This window comes from Mycteria americana, chromosome 11 (assembly GCF_035582795.1).
Source record: "Mycteria americana isolate JAX WOST 10 ecotype Jacksonville Zoo and Gardens chromosome 11, USCA_MyAme_1.0, whole genome shotgun sequence".
In the NCBI taxonomy this organism is placed as follows: Eukaryota; Metazoa; Chordata; class Aves; order Ciconiiformes; family Ciconiidae; genus Mycteria; species Mycteria americana.
Window position 1 is genome coordinate 15,713,504 of NC_134375.1, and position 20,480 is coordinate 15,733,983.

The following is a 20,480-nucleotide window of genomic DNA, read 5'->3' on the forward strand; positions in this document are numbered from 1 at the left end:
ATTCTCACATCTAAACCCAGCAGCGTGTTTCCTGGCTGCACATCTGAACCACTTGCACATTTCCAAACCAAGGACATGCTTTGTTTCCATGACCAGGACAGTTATAGACCAGTGGCCTCCCAATTTTTTTGATCATGCACTGCTACCAGGAAAAAGTGTTTGAGCATGCACCTCCAATATATGCATATTTATTTATGAATTTTATTTATATATGTATTACTGAAGCGCTAATATTTTCTTCCTGTCCACCAATAATATTGCACTTTGGATACCACTGTAATAGAAGAGCAAAAAAAGGCACTCAAATGCTACTTTTAAGGAAGGATTCATTCTCCTCATGTTGAGGAAAAGCTTATTTTGTATCACACTAGGCAGATTTCTCATTTGTGTGCTACTGGCATTTTTTTATAGATAATGCTGCAAAATTGGTAACCCAGCAGTTCCTCCCACCTTCTTTCATTTTGAACTGTTTCTCCACCTACCAAAGCCAAGTGTGCTGAAAACTGTCTCAGAAGAGCCTTCCCATATACTAAAATTTTGGGGAATGCAAGGGAGAAAGAAAGAGAAAGGATTTCCATGACATTTCAAATAGCCCCTGCCAGGGTTACACGATTCACCTCGCTCACACGATTACTGTACCTACTCACACCAACAACTCAACAACTGTCCTTACAGCTTCCTGACGGTGATTCAGGGGTCTGCTGTTGATAGAAAATCGTCAACAAAAGCTTCAAATATTGTGTCTTTAAAAGAAACAATAATCCCAGAAAATGCTGTTCTGTCAAATTCTTCCCCAAAGGACAGAAACTCTTCCAGGTTTTATTTCTTTTGTAATTCTGCTCAATATTCTAGTTATTCACTGGAAAAAATAGCTTAGATGTAATTAGGTAGTACTGCAAGATTGGGCAATGTACTGTTTAAACAGGTATCAAAAGAAGAGCAGACAGCGGCCAGGGGAAGAAGACTCTGATCTTATTTGCATCCAGAACACCAGATTTTGGTGGCCAGATGAGGGGGAAGAAAAAGCTTGAGGAGATGACCGTATGTCCTGTTCATCCTTATTTCAAAGGAGAAGCCAGAAACCAGTGTAGCTACAACAGAGCCGCGAGCTCAGCAGACACATCCTTCTCTTATTTGTGCACGTTAAAATTTTACGCAGCATAGAGGCACACAAGCCCTGAACGCAGGCAGCGCTGGCAGCAACGTGCTGCCAGATCGCAGCTACTGCCGTCGACGCAGTTGGGTTCAAATAATGCTTTTATCTGGGATAAAAGCTGCTGCACAGCACCTGCCTGCCTGACCAGATGCTCCTGTCACAAGCCCTGCGAAGGAAACTGGACAAACACAAGACACTCCTGCCATGCAGATTGCCCATTATTCATCCCCGGGGGCTGTAAAGCTCCTGCCGCGGGCAGGGCGGTCTCACCACACCAACACGCCTTCCACTCGCCACGAGCGGCACTGATCAAACGTGGAAAACTGTTTGAAACTTTGGTATGTCACCCGCTAAGCCTGTCCCATGCACAACACGGACTGTCCTCCGGCTCAGCTTCCCTTCCCCTCCGTGTCTGCTCCTCTTCTCAACCGCAGGATGCTCCACGCAAAGCTCTGAGGTGGAACGGAAGATGGTTTGGGCTCCATCACCATGTACCCTCCAGAGAGCAAACAGGAGGTTTGTCAGAAACTCAGTTTTCCAATCAAAAAAGCAATTAAAAAGTTATGTCAAAGGCTTCATCACGAGAGTTTTGAAAATCGTATTTTTAAAGCTTCTTGACCTTTACATGCTGCTGCACAGGCAGACCTTCTCCCATGATCGAGCATGGTGCCATGTACCGCAGTACGACCCAGAACCTGGACACGTGGATTCAAAACTCTCATACGTGAACTGACTCACCCCCGGATTATGTAGCGTTGGTAACAGAGCCCACACACACAACTGATACACGATGTGATTTAGATACTTCCTGCAAACATAGTTTATGGATACCATTTAATTGCAATAAATGAAACCGACTCATCCTTTTAATTGACATATGATTAAACCAGTTATCCATTAGCAGTCTAATAAGCATAGTGTAATACAGACTGAGAGTTCTTAGTTATGAGTGTCATGTGCCAATCCAATTAATCATGAAGTGATAACATTTTATTAAATCAGTTTAAATTACATATCCTTTGCAGAGATGCCTGGGAAATGTTAGTTACTGCATACATAAGTTATAATGCAGATGGCTGTTGCATAATAAAACACAACTGATCAGATTAAAATCAAGTTTGATTTTGTTGCCATCAACTCAAGAGATTACAGAGACCATACCTTTTAGAGCCTAATCTGCCTTCCCAGACGTGTACTGATTATTTTATCTCTATCTCCTTGGTCAAAAAGACAAACTCGTCTTCTGTTGGTCAGTTTTGTTTGCAGATTCTTATAAATGGATCAAACAACTTCTCTGGTTCACATGCATTATTTATATGAGTTGTCTGGTTTACAAACATTATTTTGCATTAGCTATGTATTCATTAAGAAAATTCTCCAGAGATTTTGGACTAGAAAAAATTATTTAACTCAGCTTGCTTTTTAATTACTGGTTTAGTTTTGTTCTGTTTTTTTTTTTTTTTAAAGAAAAAAAGAAAAGCCCCCAGTGTAAGGTTTCTTAAACTAATTACAATAATGAAAAACACAGACCAACTCCTCAAACCCAAAGCCTCCTCAAACAGAGATGAACAAGCATCAAATAAAATGCATTTAAAAAAAGAGTTTTCCAACCCATTGCTCTGGGCAGGATCGACTACCCTGCTCTAAGCAGAGAAATGGCACACAAGAGGGAGGCTGCTGTTGCTCTCCTCCATTCATGCCACCTGTTTGTTAATGGGTTAGTCCACAGAGAAATCAGCCAAGAAAAGCAGATTTAGCACCTCAAGAAATCCACTGAGCTGCACCAGATCTCGGAGGTCAGAGGTAAGAAATAACACGGGATTTAAATGCTTGTGTTTCATGTCTTACCCGTACCCCATTCATAATTATTTATAGAGAAAAGAAAGGCATCCACGTTTAAATATCTGGTGTTAGCACAAAACTATCGTGACCTTTAAAGCAAGCAGATGAGAGGTTGCCAAAATTACAACTCAAATACTTGGCTTGACCTCCAGAAGGCATTATCAGAAGAGACCACTGCCCAACAGCCCTCCTCTTCAATGACCAGTAGAGTTCCTCAAAAGTAAAGTTAGTTTGCCAGATTGTTTTCAGTCTCTCTACCAAGCAGTAAAACCTCAAGAAACTTTTTGTTGCCAGTACTATATATGTGGCTGAAGCAACAACACTTCTAGCAGCATCCAACCTGCCAGCCAGCATCACTGTTTGCCACAGAGAGGTGACAGAAAACGGAAGGATACCAAAAGAAAAAAAAAAAAAAAAAAAAAAATGTAAGAGGGAGCCAATTATCCCCCAAAAAACCCAAACCCCAAAACCAAAAAACTCACACAAAGAACAAAAAAGCCCCCTACACAATTTCTACCCTATCTTCAGCTAAAGCAAGGGATTCTAAGTACAAGAAAACTACTAGGGCATTTTCCCTGGAGCACTTTGCACTTCATTCCTAAAATTTAATAATTGATTGTGGGTCACAGCGATGCTCCACTCCCCACACCAACCGGCTGGTGCTGCTCAAAGCATCGATGTTAAAAAAACCCAAACCAACAGTTGGCACCCTCGTCTGTCCTTTCTTGCCAAGGACAGAGCAATTACCTAAATGGTGTGGAGACCTTTATCAGCCTTTATAAGAAAGCAAGGACTATGTTTCAGGCCTCTATATGAAAGAAGGTTTCTGCGTTTGAAGGTTCCATGTTTAAAGAGACACACTGCCTGCTGTTACATCTGCTCCATCATCAAGGTAAAACATTTTTTTGTCCCTCCATTGCTTTCTTATCCTGACCCGCACCAGCTCAGAGCTGCTCTCCTGCAGCAGCACCGCTTACCCTACACCACGGGCTGCACCCGTAGAACAACCCTCAACCCAACGGGCATCCATCCATCTACCCAAATGCATTGTGTGCACCTGGTCAGCAGGGAGAAGGAAGAAAAAACCCTCAAATATCCACCATGCAGAGCTACTACCCAGGAGCTAAGGGCTGAATTACAGATCAAATGAATTCAGTGGATACGCTTGTCTTTAAAAAAAAAAGAAAAAGAAAAAAAAAGAAAAAACAACAAAACACACACAGCAAAAACCAACCACACAAACAAAACACTTCATTTAATCCTCAGCTAAGAATTTTTTTAAGTAGCTGTACACCATTTAGTAGTTTTCCATTTTTCTTCCTGTCTTTAAAACGCACCTTCACAAGCTGCTGAACATAATGCTTTCTGAACTTAATGAAAACCTCTCTCATGACCCAGGAACACTCAGTAAATAATTATTAAGCTCTGGAGGTGGCTTTTGCATGAGTGTTGACTTAATAAAATGCCGTAAGTTGATCTGCTTGAATGCCCATTTACTTGGGGACACAGCTTGCAGTATAGCTTGGAAAGCTTGATCACCACCAGATTAAGGAACAAGGTAAAACTAAAGAGGTTCAATCTAGAAGCTGCAAAGGTCATATTTTACGATCCTTTACTACCATTCCTGTTAAAAGGGAGATGAATAATTGCAAACCGAGACTATCCTCAAAGACTTCTATATAATAATCACTATAATGCACCAAGTCTTTTTATGCCTAAACTGAACCTCCATTAGCCCAAATGTGTGTTTGACATGAAGTTTCAGAAGGAGAGATATATATATGTATATATATTTATAATTTTTTTTAAACATGGAGTATTTTGTAAGTCTTCCCCTTCTGAAAGTCACCATCATTATCTCAGCTGGTCAGCCACAGCTCCTGTGGCTCTGCAGAAGACAGTGGCCAGCTCCCAAGCACAGTATTTTCAACTCCCAGAACACAACCTCCATCACAACAAATCAATCACGCAATCTGCTCACGGTGCCGTGGCTCCAGGAAAGCACGGCTTACAGACAGCAGCTGTCAAAGGAGCAGGGCACGAACATCTGAACTCTAACAGCTTCCATCTCCCCCCCCCGCCCCCCTCGTGTCCAAGGGCTTTTGCTGAGCACCCTTGGGTGAAAGTCAAGCGGTGTCCCGGCCGGCCAAGTCTCTAGGGGTGGCTCCAGATAAGGACCTGGCAACTCAAACCCCCACAGAGCAGCGACAAGGGCAGCGGAGCCCGGCGCCTGCTGGCATTGCAGACCTGTGCAATCCAGCACCTACCGAGAAGAGACGGGAGTTGAGGCAGCCACGCACAAGGTCTTCAGATATCATGAAAGGACTCCAAAACAGGCCAGAAGTTCGGAGTCAGCATCTCGCTACATCTTGCCTCACCTGCATGAGAGTATTGCACAAACTCCTGATGGAGAGAGCCTGGAGCACGGTGTGGGTCTACAGCAGGCACAGATAAATGGCTGGCACTACCGCGGGCTGAGCGATGGTGATCCTCAGCCCCGCGCCCAGGTGGCTGTACCACCCTCGCTGTCCCACGGACAGACAACCCGCTGCAGGTCTGGGAGAAACGGAAGACGCGGGTTGCCATTGAAAGCCGTTCTCCCATTCATTAATTAAAAGGGGTGTGATCAGGCCATTAATGCCATCAGAGGAGTGGATAAGGACAGTCTGTAATGGCACAGTTTTCTCACGATCTTTATCACCAAAAAGACGAAGGGAAAGGGTGGGTGCAAGACAAATTTGTTTTCTGGGACATAACTCCTTCACATTCAAGGTTCACCTAAGTGAACCTCCACCTAGGAACCACTGGAGGTGCATCTCAAGAGCTAGACATGCATCTGTAACAGTACAGAGACTCGATGTGATGGTGTACACAGTTTCCCTAGTTTCACCTCTGCTCAAACAGGCCGAATCCCTCAGGCAGAAAAGGAGCAGGCAGGTGAAGACACGTACACACACAAATACCTCAAGCTCCCAAAAATGTTCCATGAAGGGTTAAAGGAATTCAAAAATGTAGCTGACTGCATTACCCAATATTGCTTTGGTGCTCTTCCTCAAACTTTCAAAGCCATCACAAATGTAGAGAATATATTTAAAAAAAAAAAAAAAAAAAAAAAAAGAGGCATGAGGCGGATTTGTCTTTCACTTGAAAGCCTGACCAGTCACCTTGTCAAAGGCTTTTTGAACCATTTTTCAGACACCACATCTATGGGTACTTCCCTCTCTAAAGAGCTCTACGCACATTTGCAAAACAAAAAAACAGATAGCTAAAACAACCAAGAGGTGATAAAAGAAAAAGCCAGGAGATAACACTCCACTAACAACCTCTGTAGTTCTTGATTTTGTAATATAGAATTTACCTTCTTTTATCTGGGTAAATAGAGAAGATAACACCCTCGCAGAGAGGGAAGATGACGTATGATCACTGCACTTTTTGATACTCTGCAGCTACATAGTGCCCAGATCTGACTCCACATCCCCTTTCCATCGCATCTTGGTTTAGAAATTATCACTTACACAGTCAGATGGCGAGTTTATTCACAGAGGCAGCCCTGTGAATAACAAGATGACCATGTTGTGTTCACAGCTTGTACCCGTCATTCACATGCTCAGATTCCCTCCCAGCCAAAAAGCCACCGCACTCCTCGAGGCTTACAGTGACCCAGCAATTCCCAGCCTAAACCCTTCCACTCAATCGAGGGTTTCTGCTTATTGAATCCACTGTTACAGTGCTATTCAACGCTTTCCAAAGACAACGAGGCAGCTGAAAGCCTCATCTCGCGCAGATGACATCCTCGCTCTGGTATGCTGAGCAAACAGGATCTTAAGAAGCAAAAGGGAAAGTGTTTATGGAAGACTTGCTTGAAATGATTAAAAACCCCAAACAGTCATAATGAAAGCTGCAAAGTTAATTCAGTGCTCGATACGTGATGGGTCAGTGTTATCAGCGTGTAGGACTTGCTTGTTACAGTGAATACTATGTGCAAGGGAACAAACAACCCCTAACACATTACTGCAATAACTCTAACATTAAAATCATCTTGGACAGATATTATGCAAACTCTCCCTTCAATCTCTAGCCACAGTGCTAGCTGTTCATTACAGGACCTGATCAGATCGGGGAGTGTCCTTAGCAACTTTTCTAACAAAGCAACTCTCCAGACTGCAGAAAACAATTCCTCAGCATCCACACGTTTTAAACAAACTCCAATTTTTAGAGTCCTTAAGCATTGCTTGTAGTTCTTCTACATTTTTGGCTATTTGTAGAAGAGTTATTGGGGCAAGTGGATTGTTTTACCACACAGGCTGAATGACTGGGGGGGGGGGGGGGGGGGAAGCCTTTATTCAGCAAAAAGTTACTTTACCATCATTTGGATATTTACACTGCAATTGTGATTTACAATTGCAGGACAGATGTACCAGTCTTGCTGCCTTGGGTATTCACAGTACAGACAGGAAGGTGGGATACACTCCAGCTGCCCAGGTAAGAAAGCATTAGTGATGTTTAAAAACTTGCTAATTGAGGCCAAGCAAAATGACAGTCATTCACTGGAGAAACTACCCAACTGCAAACAACTACAGAAGAGATAGCCTTCAATTCCCTTGCTTAGGCCATTCAATGCGACCTACAACATCCCTGACATGGGGTAATCTCAAACCAAGGCTCTTGGAGAAAGCAAACCCCAGCAGTCCATCAGATAGCACTGCTATGCTACCATGGGATCCAGCAGCATCCTCAATACAGTCACATCCACAATAAGGTCCCTCTGTCCCCAGGTACCTATCCCAAATCCCAACCGCTCCCAGTTCAGGGATTTCCCCAAGATGGGTAAGGTTTCTGTGTGCTTACAACCGTCGGTTGTACACCGTGGGTCACATCGGAACACCTCAGGGTCTGCTCTGCAGCTGCACAGCATGGCTGGGGTAGGTCAGTGCGAGTGTTGGTTAGAGGACCAATTCACCCGCCATCCAACAGCTGTAAATTCTATTTTAAGTTCATGACACCTATATGAACTGCAGTCTTTCACAGAAATATTTAGTATTGATTTAAAGCCTGGAGTACTGGGGAACTGGCATCTCCAGGGACTGTTCTGGCAATTCCCCTCCGCCCCTGTAGAAAAAAATTCTGCACCTTGTTTCTAGCCAGAAACTGTTCATGAATACTAGGGAGAGGAAAAGAGGAAAATAATTACTTAAACTTAAGATCGCATGTAAATAAAAGAAATACCAAATCTAAAACATGATACAGAATGAAGTCTCATTCAAAATAAGAACATGCAAGCAACATTTATACTTTCTGATTTCGAAGTGTCAAAATATATACAAAAAGATCCTCAATCTATTCATAAGTCTTTTCTTAACAACTCATAAATACAGCCCTGCTTAATTTCATTTTGCCATCACCCTTTTGTTCTGCATCTGTCTTATGTTGCATCTAAAAAGCATAAGCTCTTCTCAAAGAAGAGACATCAGGAGAAATCCTCAGAAACAACTTGATGCAACCAGCTAAGTTCTTAAAACTTAATACAGCTGCTGCAGTTCTAGAAAAAGCCTGTTTTAAAGTAAAACTACTCAGCATGTACCATGTTTTGCACTGTTTCATGACAACCGAGAAATGCTGTCTATGTAACTTGCTGCAGGAATACCACTTCTTCCTTTTCAAAATACATTACAATTATTGGTCTACTTTTTTGGGGGGGAAAAAAAAAAAAGGCAGCCAACTCAAAACCCTTTACAAGTTTTTTTGTTAGACCCTCTTAATCTCTTCTGTACTGCCAGAAGCATAGTACTTGAATGGCTATTTCTGTTCAAAGCTATATTTGTTGTGGAACTACTGCAAACTCCTGAATCATGTAAACAGAGGCAAGAGCCAAAAAAATGTTTCACTGGACTTGAAGTTCACATCTGCCTTAGTTACTAGGACAAAAAAATAAAGGCAGGCGCTTAGTTTATAACTGATAAATCCTGCAAAGGCTACAGTTAATCATGAATTCTCGCAACAAGGTTTTGTTTAGTCTGGTTTATTTAGCATTTGTGACCTTGGCAAAGTACCTGTGGGAGCACCCGCCATTACTGTGGAGCAGCAATTCACACCTTCTGTTATTTTAGGCTACAGCAGACGACTATACAGCACTACATTAGTCAACCAGGTTTATAAACTGGCAGCAAAGTCACCTGGAAATGATGTACAGTTCCAGACTTGCTGGAGCCCAGCAGCCAACAGTACTGCTGTCCCTAAAAAGCCGTATTATAACAGCTCTCAGTCTGGACTTGGTAGCAGCTGCGCGTTTCTGCAAAACAAATGCTTGGCAAACATGCTGCTGGGAACAAAGTGACCCTCCCGGTTCTTTAGCTTCTTGGTTGCGAAAGGTGAGCACTAGAAACCATCCCCTCACCTCAACCTACCACTTTGGATGCAAACTTCACCTTCTCTTCACTCACCTTCTTCTATTCCTCCTGATCCTCCTCCAGCAGGAAGGATCCCCAATATTCCCAATATGCTGGAAACTATGAAAAGCCCCCAAACAACAAAAATCCACACAGGTACTTGATCCCAGCTTCCCACAGATTTCAAAGAGCTACCACTGCAGGCAGGGATGAATTCTACCAAGTGGTCTATGGCACTGAACTGTAGAAGAGATACTACAAGTACAAGGACAAGCAGCATATTTTTGGATAAGAATGGAACATCATAGGTGGATTAAGGAAAAAAAAAAGTTTGCCTCATTATCCACAGAAAAAAAACCTGGATTAAATCGTAGTACTCTGTTTTTGCCATACAACCATTTGCCGAACTCAGAAATTTAGTAGCTGCCTGATACTGAATTGCCAATATGCATCTAACACACCGAAAATATGTTTCCCATCCTTTTAGAGAGGCTGCTGCAAAGCCACATTCAGGAACTGCAATTGGTTTTCCAAGTACCCAGGGAAAAAAAAAAAAAAAAAAAAAAAAAAAAAAAAAAAAATCTATTTTTAGCAACCTCCAGAACAAACAAGATGATTTGTTACTCTTGTTTTGTTTTTAAAAGCAGATAATAAAATGTCTTGTCCATTTACACTTGCATTATCTCCCACTTACTGTAGTTTAAGATTATACAAATCAGTCAGGAAGAGTCAAAAGATACTCTACCTTAAAAGTGTTAGCCTTATATACCATTAAACTTCTGTGTCCCTTCTCTTCACAGAGCTACAACCTGGTTATGCAATACCTAATCTTAATAGAAGGACATATATTTGGTTTTGCCTAGAATTGACATTATAGACTACTTAAAATTGTATTAAAGCCAGTATGAAGCTCTCCACACTCCCAGGTACAGAAAATTAGCATCACCTGTCAGAATGCCAACGTTATTCAATTAACACTTGCACAGTCAAAGAGTTTGCAATCCTAGTCACAAGCTAACAAAAAAAAAAAAAACAAAACAAAACAAAAAAAAAACAACCCAAAAAAAAACCCCAAACCGCACAACAAAACCCCCCACAAACACAAACCCCATGCCTGGCCTAGGAAAAGCCATCTTCCGCATGATTTCTTCTTATTTTGCTAGCTCCCAGACATCTCCCTTTATACACTAGATGGAGCTTCGTCCCCTGCCTCCCCAGCAGCGGTAGGGACGGGGGTGGGAAGGGGACAGAGGCGAGGGCTGAGGCGCCGACCGACCTCGCCCCAATAACAGAGCGCAGAGGAGGGCCTGGGGACGCAGGACGCCCCGCCGCCTCCCGCCCCGTCCATCCCTCCTTGGAGCACTGTTTTGTCACTTTCAAAGAATCAAAAAGATTTCAACAACTCCCAATCCCAAACCATGTTGCAACTGCTACCAGCCTTTACTGTGGCCACGAGGCACTGCCTTGAGTTCACGCCACATTAAAATTACATTGCTTTTTCTCCCCTTATGCAGGGACAACGTTTAAGCTTATGAGCAGATTACACATCTGAAAAGCTCACTGGCTTTCCTGGATCCCTCTTTATATTCCCACTTATTTCCTTTCAACATAAGCTCTTCGATCTCCTCTCCTGTAACCTGAAACATCTGTACCTAATGCCTCTGCTAAGGCTCCAGACTTGGATCCATTGACATTTTTGGGAAAACAACTCATTGATTAGAGTAAAATTCCCCTTGACTTGTATCTGCTGGATTTGGTCTGTGTTGTTTCAGAACATAGTTCAGGAGAAACAGCTCATCCTTCTGGTGAGCTGCCACAACTCCATTAGGATCTTTCAAAGCACAACAGGATACGGGGCCATCGTCCGTTTTTCTGTGATGAATGCAAACTCAATGGGAGAGAGTAGGGCCCAGGGGAATGAGTCACTCCTAAGGTCACAAGTGGCCAGCACCGCAACGCAAACGTGCAAAGCAGCAGCCTCAGGCTGTACCAGACAAGGTCATACCAGAGAGGATGCAGAAGCACTGGTGGCAGCAGTACAAGACGTCTGCGTTAAGACCTTGTGGGCAAGGGCTCCTGCCCGGGCACCTCTGCTGAAGAGCACAGAGCTGAAATTGAAGTGACAAGAGAAACAAGAGTCCACTTTATAGTGGGAAGCTGAAGAAAAGTTTGGCATTTTAACCTCACAAAATGGAGGCTGACAGGGATGACTGTTGCTGTCTATAAATACAGCAGAGAAACAAACACCCAGGAGAGAACTCTGGCATTTCACCAAGCGATATAAACCAGCTATGAACAAGATTAAACTGGTACCAACATTCTCATTCTGAGAAGCCCAGTCCCGAAACCGTTTCCAACTGGAGGACTGGCGAAGGAACAACTCGCCTCTGTTCAGATAAAGACTCGTTGCTTAATCAAAGTAGGTCACCGTGGAACGAAGCAGCCAGTATCGAGTTATGGGCCACAGAAGATGCCCTCCAGCCAAAGGCTCCAACAGGACAGATGCAGGACAAAGCAAACGCTTCAGCAGAGCGTATGGATCTGAAGTAGTACTGGAATACAGTATTGCACAAAACACGAACTGTTGCCTTCACATGCATCAGCATGGCCAAATGCAATCCTTCTGGAGGGTGAGCATGCTAGCTTGAACAGGCTTCTCAGCAGGTCCCACCAAAACAGAGATGCTCTTCTAGAGCTACCAGCCCATCCGAACCCTAATGAAACATTCCTCATATCATCTGGCACGCTGGGTTGGCTGGAAAGCAAGTGTCAGCAGTCATCGTGCTGCAATTTCTTGGAAGTCCTCTCTCGCCCCTCACCCCCACCTTTGAGGACGCCGTTGCCCGTATCCTCTCCTATGTTAGCCCAGCTGAGTGAGCCAGAGTTCAGAAGCGTTGAACTGAAGCAGTAAATAATACCTCAAAAATGCGACCCCTCCTTTCTAACTAATTTAGAAATAACTGGAGTGCTTATGTCACCACTTTGCAAGTAAGTGACTACAGTTTAGCTGACTCCACCTTTTGTGTCCAGCTGCTACACTATTCCCCAGATTTCTGCACTGAACCATGCAAAGACCAGAGGGGCCCAGTGCTTCCTTAATTTGGGGCAGCCACACATTTAAATGGAATAAGTCAATGGATAAGACTAACTTCAAGTACTAACGTTAGGAAAAGATCTGAAAATAGTCTCCAAATAAAGGTCATTTTTGTCATGTAAAAGTTCCTCCAAGTCAGTATTTCTTAAACAGGCAAAGCCTCCCATCAAGTGGTACAAATAACTGACATAACAGGACAAAAAGAAAGCTAGAGTTAGAAAACTGTGGGAGCAGGTGATGAAAAGGAGCAGCTGTTAATTGTTCACATCAGAACGATCAACCTCGGTCCCTATTTTCTTTCTGTTGACCACAAAATGTTACTCAGTTTACTCGCCTGCAGAGTCAGCATCAAGTTTTGCCTAAATCAAATGTTAAAGTAGGTCACCAGTTTTGAGCAAAAAATATTTGCTCCTTTATTCAGTTGAGGAACAAAATAAAAAATAGGAAAATAAAAGGCATACCTACCATACTTTCTTCTCCTAGAAGGCCTCCCCTTGTTTCCAGGCAATGGCTTCCTGACCAGCCTAGGGGTACCCCTAACAGTCCAGACTGGGCAGCCAAAACTGGTCAGTCAATTTAATTATTTTTTGAAGTCAACATGTTTATAACATGAATATAACTTACAGCAGACTTTGATGGAGGAAGAAAACTCACATTCCCTTCCAGGGAGTTTGCTTTGCAAGGAGAACTAAGCCAATTTACCTTCAAAAGAGTCTTAACACCCCACCTTCATTTGCCCACCACTTTCTGCCATCCTGGAAAGCTGGAGCTCTTATGCTTTAAATTACCAGGCCATATATAGGCTAATCTATACAGGCTCACCTGCCCTTCCTCTCCCAGTTGAAAACCGATAACCCAAAGATTCAGGGTCCTCCCCAGCACAAACATAAAAACAAGAAATACCTACTACAAAACCAGATGACAAAGTAGACAGAAAGCATGCAGAGGGAGAGATTTAATCCAGAGCAGATTTAAGAGGGACACCATTCAAAGGCAAGACAGCAGTTGAAGGGTCCAACAACCACACATTATCTGACAAAGATGCCATCACCCATAATGACTTCCAACACAAGGATTTTGAGCAGAGCCTCTTAGGGGACTTACATGGGGACACACAGCCTAGGCAGTAAAGACAGGACTTGAAACCACATCTCTAAATCCCAATATAATCCATCCCCTGCGGCTAACAGTCATGTGTCTTTAATTATCCTACCTAGCATTGACAAGCAACACAAGACATAACTGAAGGTGAACCTGCCAGGCTCTTGCAACACCTACTCGCAAGTTTAGCGGAGAAGAACTCTTTTAGTCCATTACACCAGCGTAAAAAAACCCAAACCCTTGGCATCCCGTTACTATTCAACATCCTGGACTTGCCATCCAAAATTTCCACTGAAGTTCAAAAGTGGAGGAGAGTGAAAAACACCTTCCCTGGCCATGTTATTTCCAGCCTGGGAACAAAGAACTTCAGCCTCTTGCGCTCTTTCAATACAGTCTAATTTATTCTGAAAAAAGTAATAATTAAGAAGTACACAAAACCAAAGTATGCAACTGGAAAAACATCCTCCTGTCTGGCAGAGCAAGCACTTTCTAAAGACACTTACATTAGCTCATGTTGCTAAAACTGTTTTTTAAACATAATTGGGGGAAAGCAGAGACAATCTACAAAATACACAACAATGTTAAGCTGAAAATGTTACGTTGAAAAAAACCAAAGCAGATCAAATGCATTAGGTAATATGTTCTAAAGATTATGTACATATACAAGTTGTTTGAAACTGAAGCCTTTAATATTCGAATGCTTACATACAAGTTTTTAAAAATCCAACAAGTGTTTAGTATTATTAAAAGGACTGCACATTAAATCTTTCCAGACTGGGATTCAAAAATTCCCTGAAATGAAAGCAAAATAAATAAATCACTCAAATTTCACCACCCATCCCACCACACGCCTCCGCAGAACCAGCACCAGGTAAACTGGGGATTGCAAAGTCAGCCAGAATAATGCAGTTCCCAGGACACAGCGGTTTGGTTTTCAAACAAGTCCAAGCCCTTGGTACTGTAGTGGCCTGGAAAAGGACTGCAGACGAAACAGCAGCAAGTGCCAGCAAGGGAGGCACTTTGACACCAACCGTCTTATGAGCAATAAAACTGTGCTACTGTTATTACTTCAGGTAAATTGTATCCTTCCTTATTTAACGGAAAACCTCAATATACTGCCATAAAAAGGGCAATTAAAGGCTACTGCGATTCCAGTGAATGCAGATGATCAAAGTTTGAGAGGGTGAAAAGCCCTCTCCAGGCCCACGTGCAAGTAACAGACTGAAGGTGGTAGGAATGGTCTGATTCACCTCTAGGAGAAGACCATGGCACTTCCAACACAGCCTAAGGAAAATAATCTGGAGAAGTGTCCTCAAAACAAGACCAAGCCACAAAAATCCCCAAACCACTCACTGAACCATGGCAACTCCTAATGTATTACTGCAAGGACATACTACTACAGGGATAATTCATTATAAGATCCATTTTCCAACATCATTCTCCTGTGCTGATACTCTCCCCCCTGAACACAAAGGTGCACCCCCCAATCTTGGGTTAACAGGTATGCAGAGACCATGCTCCAGAAAACCTGAAGTCAGTTTTGTTTGAAATTGGCCAGTGTGTTCTAAATGTACCTGCAGCAGCTTAAAAACCTGGTTTCTAACTGACTTATAATTTTCTCACTGCATTATTCAACAGCAGCATCATTTTATCAACTGTCCAAGTACTACCCTCCAAGAAGCAATATCCAAGAGCTTTTCTGTAATAATGTTTTCCATCATAACTAGAGCAGCAAAACAAAAATTGATATTGGCAGAAAATTGCTGAAGTTTTCTATACCAAAGTCCATCTTTATAATTTTTCATTTGAGATTAAATGCTATATAATTCTTTGGAACTAATAAATCAAATATGCAAATACAAGGGACACACCCTGCATGCATTTTTGTACTGGTTAACATTTCACACGTATAAAAATTTAAGCAGTGAACTTCAAGCCAGAATTGCCAAATCATATACTTCCCTCATTCCAATTAAAAAGGTGAATATAACTATTTCCAATGTGGTTGGGAACCAACAGATGCATGGGAAGAAGACAAGGAAATAAAAAAGCCAAACCAAAGTACCTACAGAAAATAGATTTAAAACTGCATTTCTGCATAACAATAAAACACCATACTGCTTGGCAACATCCTTCCACTCCTATTTAACATAATGGTGGTATGAATTACTGCCAAAGTAAACTTCACAAATGTGTTTGCCATGGAGGAAAACCAAGCAAACTGAAGTTCTATGCACAAAATCCCATTTCAAGAGTGTGAAGGTTTCTTTGTTCCCTTTAGTACTAGGTCATTTCAAACTTTTATGTCTACATATTTTATTGTGCTTGCAAAACCTTTATAAAAAAAACCTGGAAGATTACAACCTAAAAAAACCCACTCCTAAAAATCAAAAAAAGCCCTGCTAAACATCCTGTGTAAATATATCACCAAGTGCAACATTTTTCCTATTCTATCAGTCTACTCCCAAAAGCTTGGCATCTGAAAACAAAATATTATTTCATGTAGCAAAGAAAGAAGGTATGTTTTTTGACAAAACGTTTGTATAAAATCCAGGAGAAAGGATTCATAAAGATTCAGAATACATCCAGGTTGTATTTACAATTTTATTAAAAAGTAAAACACAAATTTCTTAATCTATACTCTTAAATGGCAGTTTATGACCATTAACAACTGTAAATACAGATAAGACCTTTTATTCAACTATCATGCTAAATTTCAAGTTTCTGTAAGCAGCCCGATAAAGCAGCCCAATTATTCCTCCCTCGCTTATCTGTTATCTAAAAACCACAGACAGTATCATTTCAGACACTAGAAAAATACTCGGAACTTTCTACACCATGGCTCAGCCGCCCCAACAGATCTCTAGACACAAACAAGAGTTCTCCATCCTTGCTTTCCACTTAGGTCTTCCACGTCTCCATGGTTTTAAGTCCCTGTCTTCAGCACACAGACATCTAAGCAAACAGCAATTTCTGAAAGTTACTTCAGAAAGTTTATTTTACTTATTCAAGATATTTCTTGTGGTATTAGGTTTACGGTTGGACTCGATGATCTTAAAGGTCTTTTCCAACCTATACGATTCTGTGATTTTGTATTTGTCCTAGTAGCCTTAGAATTTAAACTCAAATTGCAAGGTCAGACTCTTAACTGCTGCAGGACTAGGGAGAAAAAGGCTGATTTTAATGAGATTATTAGACAACAAACTTTCACTAAGCATTTAATTACAACATTAAATTCAAGCATACATTCAGCGCATCGTAACCAAATTTAGCTGGGAAATGGTCCCAAACCCAAGGAAAACAATAGTATTTCATTCTTACTTCCCATGAACTAATGCTCTTTTGGCACAGATGGTATTTGACTACACCATTTTCAGCTGAAAACTCGTCTGCCCTTGCTGCACCTGAGGAAACTGCACCAAAACAGCAATCGCAAGGCAGCGTCGACCCCACCACGTACAGCATCAGTTCTGCAGTCCACGGCGTTTGCAACGGAGCGAACCGTGGACCAGCTGGCTGAACATTACAGTACATACACAGGTCTTGTGCATGCTTGTTAGACTGTTTCATAGAAGAAAAAGAAACAAGCAAGGAAATATTTACCACCCTGTGTGGGTTTGGGTTTTTTGTTGTTGTAAGTCAGATAATTCCTTAATTTTATTCCTACCTGGGCTGGGAGGGGAGGGGGCAGGAAAAAAAAAAAAATCCTACAAGACTGCTTGTTCTCCAACTCCTGCAAGCCAGCTGCAGGAGCTGACATGCAAACGCAACCCCATGCTGGCACCAGAAGTGACCATTGCTCTGTACAACTCTGCTGCAGCTTAAAGAAGAAAAAGGACCGAGAACTTACCCAGGGGATTCATTCTTTCTGTTTTCGATCCAGCAAGGCAAGAGCTCCCCGAGAACTGTGCTCCTGATGGCCACAAAACCAAGACTAGACAGAAAGGTCTTAGTAAGCACCAGCTTCCAGAAACTGCACTTCCACTCCTACCATCCACCTCCTAACCCTGCCACTGCATTTGTGGCTGCCTTTGTTAGAATACTTCTGCAAATGAAAACAGATGAGTAACTATTGCTGCTTTAGCAAACTCCCAAGCCCATGGTCACTAATAATAGCTTTGTTCCTTTTATTACTAAACAAAACCAAAAAAAAAAAAAAAAGTAGTTTAAATGCTTGTATAAAATGCACATTGCTGAATGTTTTCTTTCATTGATGCAGTGCCATTTCCCATACAAGCTTAGGCCCAGGTCTCTCGAACAATTTATGTGGATCAACACAATACGGAGCAATCTCAGGGTTGCTGAAGGGCTATCCCTCGCAAAAAAATAACCAGGTTTTGTGCTCCTTCGCTTTAGCTATTAAGAGTTCAGTTTAAAAAAAATCTGCAGAGAGACATTCCCACTTTTTGCACAAACTTCAACCCAAGTGCAGATCTGAGCTCGCTGGTATGCGACATCCTGGAGCTTACGAATTCAGAAAGGCGAAGGTGCTTTGGCAGGCGGAGCTCCCGGCTCCCCTCCGGCACAGCAGCATGCCGCTGCCAGCGGCTCCGCACCGGGAGCAAACAGGTGGGACGGGAAGGAAAGGGCGGTGTGCGGGGAAGAGAAAGTGGAGAAGGGCAACACGAGAGGAAGAAAATGGAGAGGGCATGAAGCCATTGCTGTGAAATGACAGTGGGAGAATGATGACAAGAAAGCCTTCCTTTCACAAACCTCAAGGTGGTTCACTGCTGGTAAGGAAAAAAAAAAAAAAAACCAAACCAAAACACACAACACCAAAAAACCAAACAAACCAGAAAAGCCACCACAAAAATTACGTTTTTTAAAAAAATTCTGATTTTTCTCCCTAGAATCAAATCAATTACAGGAACTCCTAAAAGTAACAAAAATAACTGGCTCACAAATCACCCCTTCTTATCAGGAAGTCTGCCATGCTTCTCCCTGACGGAGCCCTACACTGCACACGCCGGCCGGCACAGGACCTGCTGTAGCCTCCTACTCCTCCCACCGCCCAGGCTCGCGCCCGTGGCCGAGCAGAGGCTGTGCCTCTCGGCTTCCCTGGACTGGCGTGCAGGTTTTCACACCCATCTTGGATCGGACCGTAGCATCGCCAAGCCCAGGGCCTCCGTTAGCCTGCACGATGTTCCTGGGAAACAACACAGAGCCACTGGGCGTGCTGGAAGGCAAGTAGACATCAAGGAAAAAATAGATATTGAATGTTTAGAAGTCAGGCCACAGCATTTCCATACTGTTAACATCCTAAAGCTTCCAGTACTTTTTAACTTACTACTTTCTATTAATGGGTTGGCTGTTGCTGAATAATCCCAAGCACTGCATGGCAAGTGTTTGTTTTACAGGAAGTAACCAAGTCAGAAGCAGCGCAAGCATCCTCTTGTTCTTGTGCGAGCCTTTTTTTTTTTTTAGTTTATTTGAACAATGGCACCATGAAACAGCTTACAATAATGACTGTTACAAAATAGGAAGCTGAATTATTAGGCAAGCTTCGTCTGCGTAACTCAATCAGCCTAAGGAGGATATGACAGGCACGACAAAGACAAAGGACTGGACTCAGTGACCCCAGGCATCTCTTTCAGGACTCGGTTTCTGTAACTGAGTTTCTTAAGAGCTGAAGTTTGCTTTTGCTTGTTTATGAGATGCACCATTCCTACAACTCCAGCAGCAAAGCACGCGCACTTCCAAGAAAGCGGATCACCAAGCGTGCACGCGGAAAGCAAACACTTTGTACAGGTTGTGATGAGAACTTTACCTGAAAATAAGTTTCAAAATGGAAAAGCCAAGTTTTGTATTTAATCTTTTTCATGTACGAGAGGTACACACAGCAGGACAGGTAAATCGTTATTTGCTTAAATGCTTGGCTTTAAGCAAATAGCCAAGCATAGCTTTTGCAAACCAACAAAAAAATAATTGTTAAAAGTGGTCTTTAAGTAGCACCAACATTATTTTGATTGCAAGGCTCAAAGGCACAAAATTTCTACAAGCCTGCTGAGAGCATCACTGGGACCAGCTCTGGGGTGATATACTTTGGACTAGATGACCAGTAACTGAAGGCAGACACCCGCCATCCTGTCATTACAATAACCCTACTGAAACTATGAAAATCAGGTCTAAGTGCTCGTCTGAGCAATACTTCTGTAGATAACAGCAACACAAGCGACTGAGCAACAGCAATACAGGAACCTGTACGTGAATCATTAACGAGCAATGATTTCTCCATTACTCACTGTGGATATAGACTTACTGCAGGTAAGATTGGTTTCTAAAAAAAGGGAACAGCCAACAAGATGAGTACTGGCACATTCATCAAAGCTCAGCACAACGTAGAAAGGAAAGAGGAAGGCACGGCTATCGGTCAGTCTTTGTCCAAAACAGCCGTTCATTGAGGAAGGCTCCATGGAGCAGAGCAGCAGCACTGGGAACAGCATCGCACACCATCTCCTTCCACGGGGGTCGTGTTCAGGGGCTCAGGTCAACTGGTTGTTGATTTTGCATTACACCAAGAAATTATTAACTCATTCTACAAAAGCTGTCAGGCTAGCGATACAGATCAATAGCCAACAACCTAAATGTTAACAGTTTGACCTCTAGGCAAGGGTTTCCATACCCCTTTACCCACATTCTACAGTAAATACTCCTAGTACATTCTCTCCAAGCATTTGCGGTCTATGCTACTGAAAATAAGCAACAGGAGAACCGAGCTGACATTCTCAGCCAATCTTTAGGCAAGATTAGCAAGCAATTAAAGCTGTTGTATGAGGAATTTTAAGTGCTCTACAACTTCATGCCAAACAAGAGCTAGTCAAGCACCGGAATTTATTTTTTACAATTCTGTTCTACACAGAAACAGAAGACAAATTTAAAAAAAGAGATTTTTGAAGCAAGG

General features: G+C 42.5%; 1 protein-coding gene across 5 annotated transcripts in view; it reads right to left on the bottom strand.

Annotated features, from left to right (window-relative positions):
- Window positions 1-20,480, bottom strand: part of MITF (melanocyte inducing transcription factor) — a 111,058-nt gene that overhangs the window by 52,059 nt on the left and 38,519 nt on the right. The window contains exon 1 of one of the 5 annotated variants that reach the window (XM_075513705.1): window positions 10,492-10,512. The exons of the other annotated variants lie outside the window; for them this stretch is intronic. Within the exon in view, the coding sequence (XP_075369820.1) occupies window positions 10,492-10,496 (5 nt within the window). The 5' untranslated portion in view covers window positions 10,497-10,512. Of the gene's footprint in view, window positions 1-10,491; window positions 10,513-20,480 lie in introns of those variants that run through there. 5 annotated transcript variants of the gene reach the window in all.